The 14,918-nt window shown below is 40.6% G+C and overlaps 2 protein-coding genes across 2 annotated transcripts in view; one reads left to right on the top strand and one right to left on the bottom strand.

Moving 5' to 3' along the window:
• tmtc2b (transmembrane O-mannosyltransferase targeting cadherins 2b) overlaps positions 1-14,918 on the bottom strand; it is a 108,815-nt gene that overhangs the window by 8,619 nt on the left and 85,278 nt on the right. Inside the window, exons 9-10 of the mRNA XM_079681032.1 lie at positions 8,623-8,704; positions 4,753-4,867 (exon numbers count right to left, since the gene is read on the bottom strand). Coding sequence (XP_079537158.1) covers positions 4,753-4,867; positions 8,623-8,704 — 197 coding nt within the window. The remainder of the gene's footprint in view (positions 1-4,752; positions 4,868-8,622; positions 8,705-14,918) is intronic.
• LOC307039189 (uncharacterized protein) overlaps positions 1-14,918 on the top strand; it is a 69,707-nt gene that overhangs the window by 35,098 nt on the left and 19,691 nt on the right. The window lies entirely within an intron of this gene.

Below are 14,918 nucleotides of genomic sequence, written 5' to 3'. Positions count from 1 at the left end.
TGAGGTCAGGACATTTGGCTTAATGGGTACTTGAAGAAAACTCATCAACAAACCAAGGCTGGTTTGAGATTTGACTTGCTGGATGGATGCTGTGACTCTAAAGGAAGGCAAACAGTGTGCAAACACAAAGTCATTTAATCAAATTACAATAACAACTAGGACAACAGAGTAGATAGAGCAGATGCACCAAAATGTGCTGCATATGCCACACTGCGACAAAAAGGTATTATAGACAGATGGCTTATCGGCATGAGTCCCTGCAACCAGAAATATATCGTTCACAAGGACATAAAACCTGCAGTCAAGACAGGATGTCCTATATTATGCTTTTTATCTTCCTTCATAATCCCCTGCTCGGCCTACTGGTATACAAAAACCTGTAGCTCCTCTGTCAAAACAAGGCTTTTCCTGTGTTTAATACTTTGTTATCTCAGACATCACCTTTATGGTCTACAGTACATCTGCATGCTTCTCACTGATGGTAACAATTGCAAACTATTTAACTCTGACAAAGTCAAGGACAGAGTCAACAGCGGCTGGCTGTGGAGCCCCTTAAGTCGTAATGATCAAAGGAAGCCAGGCTGTTGGAAACGCAGTTTCATTTAGGCTGTCGCGGTCTATTAAGGGATCATCATCCATATGGCTCCAGATAAAAGGCCGTTTTTTTCTTTAGGATTAAAAGACTGGTGGCCTAACTAAACATATAGTATTTATGTTTGGTTCAAAAGAAACCTACTTTTGTGAATTAACGTTTACTTCTACTTATTTTACCTTTTGTTATTCTTCACTGATCAATGAGGAGGCGATTACTCTTTTTCAGTTACATCCAGCATGGTTAGGTTTTTATAGCTTGAATGTAGCCTGGAAACAATTTTTTGGGGTCTTATTTCAAACATATATTTTCAGTCAACCAGGAGTCAAGGGTGACCCTAGAAACAGACATTTAAAACTAATTGCTAAACCAGTAATGGGCATTTATCCTTACCCAAGAAATCAAAGTTATTGGTAAGTGAGGAAAAAAACAAAACCTGAAGTCTAAAGCCATGAACAGCTCTGTATGACTAATGATTCGTTCCAGACAACTCTGAACGTGGACATATCCAACATCTGAAGTCACACAACAGAGGAAGACATCAAACCATTAACTTAAAAGGCAACATAAAGTATATTTGCCTGTATTTAATTTTGTATTTAATCTTTTTAAATACGACCATACAGTAATACACGTTCTACATGTGTATAGTTGAAATATGTCAAAAGATGTCGTCAATTGTACGTAGCTGATTAAAGTAAACACTATGTGAAAGTTATCTTCTCTGCACAAAATGTATTGGGGAAAATGTTATTTCAAAGTCCCAAAAAGTTTGATTGTGTGTACAGTTGCCAATAAACATCAGTTTGACATGGTCATTTTGCGTCTTGCAGTTGAAAAGCTTGGAGGTTTAAAGTTAGACATTTCAAATGGGAAAAACTTAGACCTCCAAGTTTTCTGGAACAACATCAGGTACAACAACATGCTAACATGCTCAAAAGGAAATGCTAACATGCTGTTTTTTTAGCAGGTATACTATTTACCAGATTTGCCATCTATAGGCAGTGTGTTGCATGCTAAGCCTAGCTACTTAGCGCTAAATAAAAAGCTCAGTTGAGGCTGATTTAAGTTTTTTTTTGTTGAAACAGTTCACTCAAAACCACATAACATCAATGTGGGACCTAAATCAGGAGCTCACCAAAGCCAATAGGATTCAGCAGTTATTTATCTGATAGTTGTTTCGATATTTCAGTCTGTGACCTAAGTGGTGGACCAACGAACACTGCCATGGTCCGAGTATTATGTATTTATTTCAACAAGGACCATGCATACAAATACATTAATCTCAAATAAGGGAAGATGTGAATGTGCATATATTACTATTATGTCATGCTGTCATGACTAAAACACAATTTATTTTGTGTAATTTAGATCCTTAAGGACTTATCCTATATGGAATCATGTTGCATACTTCAGAAAAACAATAAGAAAATGCCACTGCTGTTTAATTGCATAAGTACAACTGAATTCTTCCTGATCTATTCCAAGAAAAACATTTTACATTCCAAAGGCGACCCAGACACAGACTTGAGTTTCTGAATTTGTACTAAAATTATAAATGGTGGCTCCACATCCAACCACAACTGTATGCTTGCCAGCATAATATTTAGAAAGCATAATCTTCAGAGTAGAAAAAAAAGCAAAAATCTAATAATATAATATAATTATCACATTTGTAAACATCATCAGAGGAGAACTGGAGAGCTGCCACAGAAGAGGCAGCGCGACCTCATACTGCTGTCTGACTGCGGGTTCTGTGAGGGCAGAAGACAAAGGAGGCCAAGTATGTAAACCACTGCTTCATTTGAAACCCGAAGAACAGTCAGTGTAAGGCTCCAAGAGCACAAGAATAAAGAAAATGATGGGAAAATGGAGTAGGAATGAAAAAAACAAATCCCCCAGGAAAAAAATCTCCAGCATTTTTCAAATCAGCAACTCAACCGCTGATCTTTTTACCCTGACATCTTGTTGTCTGGATGGTTCATAAACCCCAGACAGGGACAAATCAAAGCACTGACAGTATTGCTCATAAGCGTGACATTGTTGGATACTAATGACTGAATGAACAAATTGCGTTTTCAGCAACAGCCAGAAACCACAGCCGTCCCATCTGTCTCCAGCACAGAAGTACATTCATTTCTGGATAAGCATGCTACACTAAACACAGAAATCTTCCCTAAGGGTTGTACTGTATGTGCAGTAAATCTAATGTAACCTGCTACCAATAAACCCCTCCTATTACCATTATAGGTTAACAATTTAAACCAATTTATTTGATTTTGGAATAAGAACAGCCAACTATGCACAAATTGGCATACCTAACATCATGACATGTTAGTAATACACAAAGTATTATGTTATTGTATAAGACACATGGTTTGAATATTAATCTGTGAGGTGAACTATGAGTGTTTCCTTAAGGGATTCATTTTCCCCTCGCTCTCTGTGAATATGCAGAATTAACATCTTTACTGCATAATGTTTCAATGTAATGTTTTGGCTTTGAATTAGATTTTTTGTCAAGAGGCACATTTTTCAAAGAAGGCAGAAGATAATTATTAGTTGGGAAACAAAACTGACAAAAAAAACAAGGGCCCATGGGGGCAATAAAAGACATTTGCCTGTCTGAGTGTCTGGCCCTCCTTTTAATCTCTTCCTTTCCCCCGTGTAGATTCACTTGTATCCTCACCAACCGAGGGCCTTTCCACGTTAGCGTCCAAGACAAACACATAAAGAACATGAGCTGTGGAGAAGTGGGACCCCATGCCAAGCAGGCGGAGAACAGTTCAGCGGAGCACAGCTTGAAGCTCTTTTTAGCTGCCAGGGGTCCAGACCCTGGAAGAGACTCTCAATGCTGAAAGCTGCTGGTGGTGAAGATCTTGCGTGATGGGACTGGTGTGGTGAAGAGCAATAAAGCAGCTGGGTCTTACATAGGTCCTACGAAAGTCTTACATAGAGCTATGGAGCAACGTTCTGCTATAGAGTAATGCAGTTCCAAACTTTGGTGACTCAGGACATGAATGAAGGGTCTTTCATGAACAGTTAGACATCTTAGAGCATGGGGCAACATTGCTGCAGTCAGAAACTCTGGATTTAACTGACTTGGAATTACAGAGCCAATAAAAGGCTAACGAAAGCAGTTTTTCTGACTTGGTTGCTTGTAATTTCTTCCCAAAAACCTGTATAACACATTACAGGAAAGGGAAACCCCACAAATCATAATACAGCCCCTTTTTAATTTTCTATGTGTAATCAATTTGACTGCCTTTTGGTACAATGTCCTCTCATCCTCTACGAAACAGAGAAACGTCCCATGTTGCAATATTGACAAGTCTCTCTGACCAATCAGTGCTCTGCAGTGTTTTGATTCTACCTTCTAGTGTTGATTTAGCTCGCTTGGAACAGGAAGTACCACAAAAAGCACCAGGTATAGCCACAACTGTTTCTAATGAAAAACCAAAAGATTTGAGTGAAGTAGAGCTGAGCCGTACCATGCAGTAGAAATGCGGTTTAATCTAACCGGCCCCTGGCTTTGGCTTCATGAGAATGGTATCTAGTTTCTTCCCCTAACTCTCGGCAAGAACGAAAGTTAAAAGAACTGCTCTTGATGTGTTTTAAAAAGGGAATCTCTAAACTTTGGTAGGTTTATTCAGTCAGTGGGGCAGCATACTGTAAGCTGGCACATGACAGTATTTACACATTTCCAATCATGGCTTGAGTTCAGAAACACAACAGCTTGTGGGCTGCTAAAGATTTAGCGCTCAAGCTCATCATCTGAACCTTGCACTAATTCGGAAACAGACTTTCAAGTAGGAGCCAGGACAGGCAGAGAGAGAGAGAGAGAGGGTTATAGAGAGAGCATATGAAGACCCATAGCTGTACAGCACGCAAAGGCAAACCAGCAGCTCTCAGGCTGGCAGTGCAGCAAGAAAAGAGGATTACAAAGTACAGCCAAGTAAATCACACTGGCTGTGGAGTAGTGTAAGCCCTGGATAAACCGTGCAGACAGTAGACCTCCCTCTCTCATACAGTACACAGCCTCCTTTCTACTCAGCCGTGGAAAACCAAGGCCCACCCATCTCTTCCTTGAATTATATACATACTGTGTCTCTGTGTCTGTGCAGGATCCTAACAGAAAGTAATTCCCATCAAACACTCACCTGAGCATATGGGCCGCACTGAAGACCACATCAAACTCCCCGCTGTCCAGGCGCGCGGCTTTCTCTGCCATCTCCGCCGCTTCCAGGAGCCGAGACTCTTCCAACAAAAACTGACCTGGCAGGGCAGGAGAGAGAACGGCAGCGCTGTTAAAACACTGAGGGATCCCCACATAGGCTCAGAGGGATACACAGTCTGCCAGTGTTGCCTTTGGCCCTAAGAGAGGGACAGCCTGGTCTGCTCCTGAAATAATACGCTGAAACACAAGATATGAGCGCAACACACCACCGCTCTCTGGCCATCTCTCAGACCCATTTGTTCAGACTAACCAACCTTGATGGATCTGTTTCCTTAAGATGGAAATGTTCCTCGCGGAAGGTTTCGCGTCTTATTACGGGTGCGGCTGGAGTTGGAGTTGTTGGAGCCTGACAAGGCCGTGAACCGAAGGTGGACCCCTTGGTAAGGGCCAGGTTTAAAGAGGAATTAATACCCTGTTGACTTAGCTTAGCCCCACTACTGTACCAAGATGCTAAACCACTATGTGAACCTTAGCATATTTTCCTTAATAACCGTGGATGAAATTGAAGCCGTGAGTCCAGGCCTGAGGTGAGGAACAGATGTAAAGGGAGACTTAGTGTAAAACAGCTCCAGGTTACAAACACCTCCGCTGTTATGGAGGTTTATGATCAATCAAAGCACAGCTACGGGTAATAAAGGAAAGATGGTCTCTGCATCAATAAATGGCAGTGTCATGCTATATTCCTTTAATACATTCAAAGTTGTGTATGCAGTCTTTTATCATGTAAATGTCACAGTGTGACTTTTTAAGAGCATTGCAAGATATATCTTTGTAGAAGAACCAGTTCCAGGTATGTGGGAAACTTGAGCTTTGACTTGTTTAGTTTGTTTCTGGTCAATTACATAAAAAACGAGTGTTAAAATAGTTAAATTACACATTTCCAACACTACATAAATGGCTAAATAGGCTAGCAAATGTAATTCCAGTTTTTGTCACATCAAAATTGATTTACAATATTAATCGATTTTCTTTCTAAACAAGAAACTTTGCCTACAGAACAAAATACATTATTAACTTTCAACAACTTTACTTATTTCAATATAAACTAATAATGCCTCTGGAGAAAATGTATTGTCTACTATTTTACTTTTATACGTTTTACTATTAACTACTGTATGTGGATCAAGATGTGCAACTCGATTTTGACAGAATAACAACTGGTGACTTCTAGAATTGTGTGAATAACATTCTGTTTTTAGACTTCTCTGTTTCAGTGTGTGTACTCTGTATAAATGCTCTGTAGTTGATCTGACTGAAATTGTGATTTTAAATCTCATATCCCTTCAAACCTCCTTCAAACTATCGCTCCTGATATTCTACCGTTTCTCACCCATTTCATCAACACTTCTCTAACTTCTGGTCACTTTCCAAACAGTCTCAAGGAGGCAAGAGTAAACCCTCTCCTAAAGAAACCCACTCTCAACCCATCTGATGTTATAAACTACAGGCCTGTCTCTCTCCTCCCGTTCCTGTCTAAAACACTTGAACGCGCTGTCTTTAAAAAACTCTCCTGTTATCTCCATCAGAACAACCTTCTGGATCTGCACCAGCCTGGTTTCAAGGCAGGTCACTCAACAGAAACTGCCCTCCTTGCTGTCACTGAGGAACTGCACACTGCTAAAGCAGCATCCCTCTCCTCTGTCATCATCCTTTTGGACCTGTCTGCTGCATTCGATACGGTGAATCATCAGATCCTCCTTCGCACTCTCCAAGAACTTGGAGTTTCAGGCTCTGCACTTTCCCTCCTCACCTCATACCTCAAAGACCGCACCTACAGGGTAACTTGGAGAGGGTCCGAGTCCGACCCTTGTCAATTAACTACAGGGGTCCCTCAGGGCTCTGTTCTTGGTCCACTCCTCTTCTCCTTGTACACAAACTCGCTCGGATCAGTCATTAGCCCGCATGGTTTTTCATAACACTGCTACGCTGACGACACCCAATTAATTCTGTCCTTTCCCTGCTCAGAGACCTAGGTCGTCACACGCATCTCTGCTTGTCTAGCTGACATCCCTCAGTGGATGTCTGCTCACCACCTCAAGCTCAACCTTGACAAGACTGAACTGCTTTTCCTTCCGGGAAAAGATTGTCCCACTCTTGACCTAACAAACAACATCGGCATCTCTGTTGTTTCCCCGACTCAGACTGCAAGGAATCTAGGTGTGACCCTAGATAACAAACTGTCCTTCACTGCAAACATCGCTGCTACAACCCGCTGCTGCAGATACACCCTTTACAACATCAGGAGGATACGTCCCCACCTGACCCAGAAAGCGACGCAGGTTCTGGTCCAGGCTCTCGTCATCTCATGCCTAGACTACTGCAACTCCCTCCTGGCTGGTCTACCTGCATGTGCCATCCGACCTCTGCAGCTCATCCAGAATGCAGCGGCTCGTCTGGTCTTCAACCTTCCTAAATTCTCCCACACCACGCCGCTCCTCCGCTCCCTTCACTGGCTTCCGGTAACTGCTAGAATCCCCTTCAAGACACTGGTACTTGTGTACCATGCTGCGAATGGATCTGGCCCTTCCTACATCCAGGACATGGTTAAACCGTACACCCCAGCACGTGCACTCCGCTCTACATCAGCCAAACAGCTCGCTGCACCCTCACTGCGAGGGGCACCCAAGTTCCCATCAGCAAAAACACGTGGGTTTGCTATCCTGGCTCCAAAATGGTGGAATGAGCTCCCCATTGACATCAGGACAGCAGAAAGCTTACACATCTTCCGGCGCAGACTGAAAACCCATATCTTTCGACTCCACTTCGAGCGATAGAACTATTAACAGAGCACTTATATACTAATAAAGGACTGGCTTATCTAAAGCCAGTTGAGTAGCACTTGAAATGTTTTAGCTCTATGGAACCTGATGTACTTATATGATTCTGTTTTCTTCAAGTTTGTACTTTGTTGGTCGAACGCAATTATTGTAAGTCGCTTTGGATAAAAGCGTCAGCTCAATGCAATGTAATGTAATGTAAAAAGATCATAGAGGTTGTGGTTGTTCTGTTTACCTTAGTTAAACTAAAAATGAGTCCGTAACCATTCATTCAAAAATAACTGACAATTGATTTGCCAGCTCTAATGGTAAACATCCTTTTTTCGTGTTTTTATTGTGCTACACTGTTTAATGTATAAAGCTTTAAACCACTAGCACCCAGCTCGCAGTAAAACATTTTGTGAAAGATACTCCTTGAGCCTCAGCCAAGAGGAAATGTCCATCTACAGTATATCCTGTTCTTTGCCTCTGCAATGACACTTTGTTTATGTGGATCAATACAAATCATCTAATTTTCGTTCTTAACCTTTAAAGCTGACAACTTACACATTTACGAAAATGCAAAAACCCACCAATAATCCGGTGCATTGATGTCGAGCTGACACATCACTTCATCATAAAATCCTGTTTTAGACAGGTTAGGTTTAAAAGACTTTAAAATGAAGGAAGTATTTAACTTATCAGCTCATTCCAACACAACCTCACTGTGGCAGTGATTGGATCTGAAAGGTTACAGTGCCATGAGTTACGTGTAAATAATGGAAAACAATAGAGACGCCGTAATTGTCACGATCTTCATTTGTTGCTATCCTCCACCTGACACTGTAGCTGATTATGGGAAGGTGTATCACACACCACTGTTGTCTGAACAACAACAAGCCAAGGTGTGGAAGTTCCTGCCTTTGTGCTCACACGTGCAGCATGTATGTGTTGATTTGAAGAATATAATATTTGAGAATGTAAGAATAATGGCAGGATATGTCAAATCAAAGTAGTAAAAATGAATCTGTGCTTACCATAATGCATGTAGCAGTTGCCTTTTGTGGGATCGAGTTGGATGGCCTTCAGGAAGTACCTCTCCGCTTCTGTTTTCTGGCCCTGAGAGAGACGGATTAAACACTGTCATTATTTTTTCAACTGCTCCTCAAAACTACTCATTATAAAAATACCGCAAGAACTCAACAGCCAAAATACCTTTGTGTATACCCAATGTCCCTCTCCAAACCACAGAACTACTTTAACAATATATATTAATAAATTAACACGTAACACATCGACCGCGAGTGTTATTCTTTTAAGCTCATGTGTCCTCCTGTCAGAGTACACACTGTCATGCTTGGCACAGCAGACCAAGCGGGTCAAAGGCTTGTTCATTACACACTTTTATCTGTGCAAATTACACTTCCAGAGGATAACCACAGCCTGCCAGTGTGTGTGGCCTGGCTGCTGTGAAACAAGACTGAGGTCAGCGGGTGGAATCGAAGTGAGAGGGTGGAAAAGAGAGGAGAGGGACTACAACGGTGAAGGCTGTCATACATCTATAGGGATCTTTAGGTTCACACAAACACAGAGCTGGAGGGCACTCACAGAGGTTTTTAATCTGTGTGTTGTTCCAGGCTTTTGAGAGATGGACAAATCCATTCTCTGAGGCTAAGCATCACTGAAGCCCTGTGGACTTTCTGAATTCCCTCAGCTCCTTTAGACTGTGACACGTAACCAATCACAGCTCAAAGTGAACACTGCAGCTGGCCAATAGTGTGCCAGCTGGGACTTGGACACGTCCCTGCTCTCCGATGGGCCCCAGATGCCATCTGATCAACAATTAACAATGTGTACTCATCTGTAAAGCCTGATGTGTGTTAGCATTAACTATGCAGTCATTAGTGTGCGTTTCACTAACATATTTACCTCTGCATGAATAAAACATAAATTATTCAATTGGAGTTGTGCCAAGTCTATAAAGGCTTTAGGTTAAAACAAAATCATCAGATATGATAGTTGTGGATATTACTAGCTAAACATCAGAAATGTTTTCGTGGCTTCAAATTGAAATTATGAGACCTATAATATGGCTTTACTTTTATTCAACGACGGGAAGTCAAATTTAAACATTATTTTCGAAATAGAAAATAAAAATCTATGAAAATAAAAATCTATGGAATTAGAAATTAAGACAAATAATATTTGAAACAGTGGAATACTTTGTTTGGAAATAAGGCTCAAAATGAAATGTTATTGAAAGATGTATATGCAATTGGGTTTGTGTTTAGCTATGTACTGATACAGTATGTATGTATTTGTATATGTTTCTAAGAAGGATTAAATATATATGGTATGTGTCTATATATATGTGCACCATCAAACTAGCCTAGTTTATTTGCTGAATTATTCTCTATATATTTTACGTTATACGTATATTATGTATGAACAAACCCATACAGTATCTAAGCAAAGGTGTATTCATTTTAAACCCTATATAAATATAAAAGATGAATTAGAATTAAATAAATATTGCATTAAACAGAAAAAATAAGGTATATAAACCCTGGGAAATACAGCAAATTGCTTCAGTTTAGTCAAACAGAAGAGTGGGCTCCAATCCAATCAGTACAGTGTAACATTAATGACATATACTTAGTCAAGTGTATAGATTTTCAGTGAGCTGTACATTCAATAAATACATCATTTTCTAATGTAAATATCTGAGTGGAGTATCCCGTTGAAAACCATCCCATAGCTAAGTACAGTACATGTTTCGTGGAGTCTATAGTGTCCAAGTAGCGATCCCGGTTCCAGTCTTCAAAGAATCCTCTCTGTGTATTTTTATACTCTTATTCACAGATGTAGGAATGTGTATGTTTGAGGGCCAGCTGGTTTTATAATAACAGACCCATGTCTGTTTGTTAAACCTCAGAATTAAGTTTTCACACACTAAATTGAGTTGCACTTGTGAGTGGATGGAGGATTTACATTATGACACGTCTAAGTACTTAAATGGATACTGTACCATGCCCAGAGTAAGATATATAGCAGCGAGGGAAAAAAAGGGAACACGTTTCTGATTTCTCATCTTAGAATAAATGTTATTACAGCTCTTATTAATCCCTTGAGAGGATATTTGTAACACCACTTGTTATATTACTTTAATGTTGAACCCTTTAAACAGCCAACTCCATTCTCTTTCACCTTTATCAAAATGATATAACGCAACAATCTCTGATGCTCAATTTTCTATCTCTTTTCTCTGGAAAGTCAACCACGGAAGTATTATCAAATTAAAATGAGTTACCTACTTCTCCACTTTTCTGCGGAGATATTACCAACAATTCTAAGGCAAGGAAGAAATAAATGATCTTGTCTTAAGCCTATGTGTAGCATCTGCCTCGCAAACTCACAGTTGATAAGTACAATATGTATTAAATAGGTTAAGAATCATGGGTCAGGTCTTTAAGCGGCTAGGTCTACAGCCATGTGTGCAGCTCTTTGGCACAGCCATGCTTTGAGCTAAATGCTAATGTTATCATGCTGCTAACCTAAGGAGACAATTATTTATATTACGCCTCTTGTAGCACTTTGGGATTGCTTTTAGCAATGAAAGGTGCTTTATTAATACAATATGTATTATTATTATTATTATTATTATTATTATTATTATTATTATTAATCCTTACAGGTAAAACATGTATTGGCACTAAACACAGAGTACAGCCCAACACTTATACGTGCTTTATTAAGACAGCTAATAGGCTTTTTAGAATCCCCTGACAATTCAAATATAATATTTTTTCTGGGATTAGGGACAATGAAAGTGAACTTAGTCAAGTGTTAGACGCATTATCACGGTAAAGGCTAATTTAGTTTGTTTGCGGGAAAGGATATTTCCCCTCAAAGTGGAACCTGTGCTAAAAAAGTACCAACTGTATGCGACCTCAGGGCTAATAAAAGGCACACAGTTGTATTTCTAAGAAGAGAATCAATGGAACCCACAGCCAGCCTGTTTGCTGTCACTTCCTTTCCCCATTTCTTTACATGACAACACTCCCTCTTTGTTGAATTGAAAGCACCTTGGGTCCACTAGCTTGACGAGGGGGGTGGAAAACACAACAATAATAAAGGAAGTCAATCACAAAATGCCAACCACCGTTCAAACCACAATTTCCATTAACTCCTCATTCATGTCAGCTCTGTGTGAATACAATATCCTCCCTTTTGTCACACACATGCTGAGTCTAGTGGTGCGTGCCTCACACCTCAAATCTCCTGATACCATCTGATAAACTGCAGATGTAGCTCTGGCTCCGCGGATGAAGAGGTGATTATGAATGGAGCCTGTACTGTATTAGCTGAGGAAATGACAAGTAGATGACTGAATCCAATGGGGCGGCCGTGTCCATCTCTGACCTGCAATGTGAAGGCTACAGAGGGCAGAATCCCATCCTGATCCCCTGGCGTGTCAGCGGAGGTGCAGAGGGGTCAGCGTAATGGGGAGGATGATACCGATCTGGGTTATTAACTCTCCCTTCCTCCCCTATTTTGTCCTCCCCTATTCAGCTACAATCTCAGCTAGCTCCAGTGTCCCCCTCTCACCCCTCTTTGACCCTGCTGCCAAGCCTTATCTCGCGGTCTCTCTACCTCCCCCCGCAGGGATCTGAACCTCCAAACCCCTGACAGTATCGCAACCGTCTTCATAACTCACAGGGGTGCCATAGGGAGTGCGGAAGTAGGGGATGAAAGAAGCAGGGGGCTGGTTGGCAGGTCAACTTCCTGCGCTGGTTCTGATCACACTTAAATGCTGTTGTCATAAGGCACAGAGCCCATAGCTAACACAGAAAGAGAATACATTACATGGTACCCAAGGGGCAACCTACAGGCCTGAAAGCAGTAGTGCCTTTAACTTGTATTTTTTTATCTTTTGTGTTTACAAAAATAACAGTCCCAATTTTTTGAAGCCTATGAGAAAAAAATATGTAATGCCAAACATATTTCTAATGAGTTAATGGACTCAATTGCTAGTCACATTCATATTTATTTTTGTAAATTTCTCTCCGATTTTGAGTATAATGGACGCTTTCAGTGGGTGGCTACATCATAAGTGCCAACATTGGGTACCATGATATGTTTTGTCTTAACATTTTTAGGTTCAAATGTATTTTTTCAGTTAATGATTGTTCCATTTAACGTATCTGTTTTTTGGAGCATTCAGTCCAACCTCTTACTTCTGATGTGTGAATCCAAAATAAACAAGAGGGCAACAATTAAAAATCAAGAAGTAAACGTTTAAAAAAACAGATGGAAGAGGCCAAAAGAACCATTTCTAGGCTACAAAAGAGTAGTCCACAAACCAAATGGTAAAGTTACTATGAAAATACCTTTACTTAAAGTGGACCTATCATGCTATATTTGACAAATATATTGTAGGGCCACAACGTTTTTTTTTCAAAATACCAAACAGATCCTGCATTTTAGCCATGCCTCATTTCGCTCTATTTGCTCTTTCCAGCTCTGTTTTTGCAAGGGCTGATTCTGTGACGTAGCTTTAATGCAAATGAACACGCCCCCCTGCAGGAGAGGGGAGCGTGCTCTGATCAGCTGCTGGGTTCTCAGAAGAGGGGGAGGAAAAGAGAGGCTCCGTCCTCCGTGTTTTATTCTTATATGATTATATAGAGTCGTTATTCATTTGTTTTAAAGCTCAATAAATAACAAAGAAGACCTTTGACCGGCACTTTTCTAATTTTGTCCGGAAGATTTAAACTTTAACGGACATGTTGACCGGCAAAAACCTTTTTAACTGAAACTCTGCCGCACGGTCCCCTCGTCCCTTGGAAGAGGCAGAGGTGGGTGGGTGTTTGTCATCTAATGTGGAAGTTCCCTCCTCTGAAGGCTTTATTTGCACTCGGAATCACAGGGGTTCAAAACCCTCTCCCATCCATCATGGTCAGAGATCTTCAGGGATTCATCCATGCAGCTTTGAGCTCTACTTTCCTCCAAAATCAATAATATGTTCATAAATAAAATGAGTTTCTCTTCAAGGCCCACTGAATTCTTCCCTGAATCCACTTCACCAAGTCTTAACATTCCCCTCAAGAATTGTGTTATTTCCGTGGACTCTTATTGCTGACAGCATTCGGTTTTTATGATATCCAATGTGCAGATAGAATTTCAGCTTGGTGACTTTTATCTGTGTTGTTAGCTGGAAATATTCTTTAAGCTGATCATCAGTCTGACTCCGGATATAAAAATCAATCTCGTATGGAGCTGAAGCTCAATTTAATTTATACTGTACACATATCCAACATTAACTTTACAGAGGATACGCTACGTCTTGAGCCACAAATGTACGGTATATCCTTTTTTGTTAGCTTTGGAATTAGCAAGGCCAGCTGTTTCCAGTTGTAATAATGCTATCCTACGCAAACTGTGTCGCTGCTCCAGATTATTATTCATCCTACAGATATAGGGGTTGGGTTAATCTTCTAATCTTAGTTCCCATGTTATGTGACAGATGTTATTAAGCCGAGCAAATGAACAGTCTGGCAAATGATTGAAACATTTTTGCACTTTGGTTTTTGTACACTTGAACTGCTGTGAGCGTTAGAAATGCGGGCTGATTGATCTTTTAATGTTGTAATGTTATAATGATGTTTTCAAAAGGGAAATAAAAAGGGATGGGAAGATTTTAGCCTTTGTGAGGACATCCAGATAACTCTGCTGCAGGCTAGTAAACACATTGACATTATTCCATTAGGACCCATACTGTGGGAGGGAGAGGTGAAGGCCTCCACCCCTTTTTTGACCTTCTGCGCAACTCTTCTTCTTATTTGTTTATTTTTCTCCTGACCATCCCTTTCAGCTCTATAATTGTTCCGCTTGGTCAGCTCTACTCCAAATATTATCTCGCAACGATCTGTAACGGATGCCTGCATGACCCGAGCATATGACCATCTCCTCTTAAACCCTGAGTCATTGGAAACTGCTTCTACCTCTGAGACCTTTCCAAATTAACAGCATTTTCTTCGGTCATTGGGACACAGGTCAGCTGTGTGACCCTAAGAGGATATTATCTGTCCTGGGAAATGCTGGGCAGATGTCCATTTCTTTCTTTACACCTTTCACAGATTTTAATTCTCTATTTCGCAGAGCAACACTGAAAGTTTGCCGAATGCCAGATATCCATTTTGCTGTTGGTTCAAAGTTGTGCATGCAGCTTTTCTTTAGCTCTCTTTTAAGACCTAGTAACTTGAACCAAAGAAGGAGCAAAAAAGGGGAAGGTTTTTAATCCAAAAGTCCTCCCTATTGCAGACGAGCAACTTGA

The sequence above is a fragment of the Notothenia rossii genome (genome assembly GCF_949606895.1).
Source record: "Notothenia rossii genome assembly, chromosome: 5".
Taxonomy (NCBI): Eukaryota; Metazoa; Chordata; class Actinopteri; order Perciformes; family Nototheniidae; genus Notothenia; species Notothenia rossii.
The sequence above is the reverse complement of the archived record's forward strand: the minus strand, read 5'-3'. Positions and strand labels throughout refer to the sequence as shown.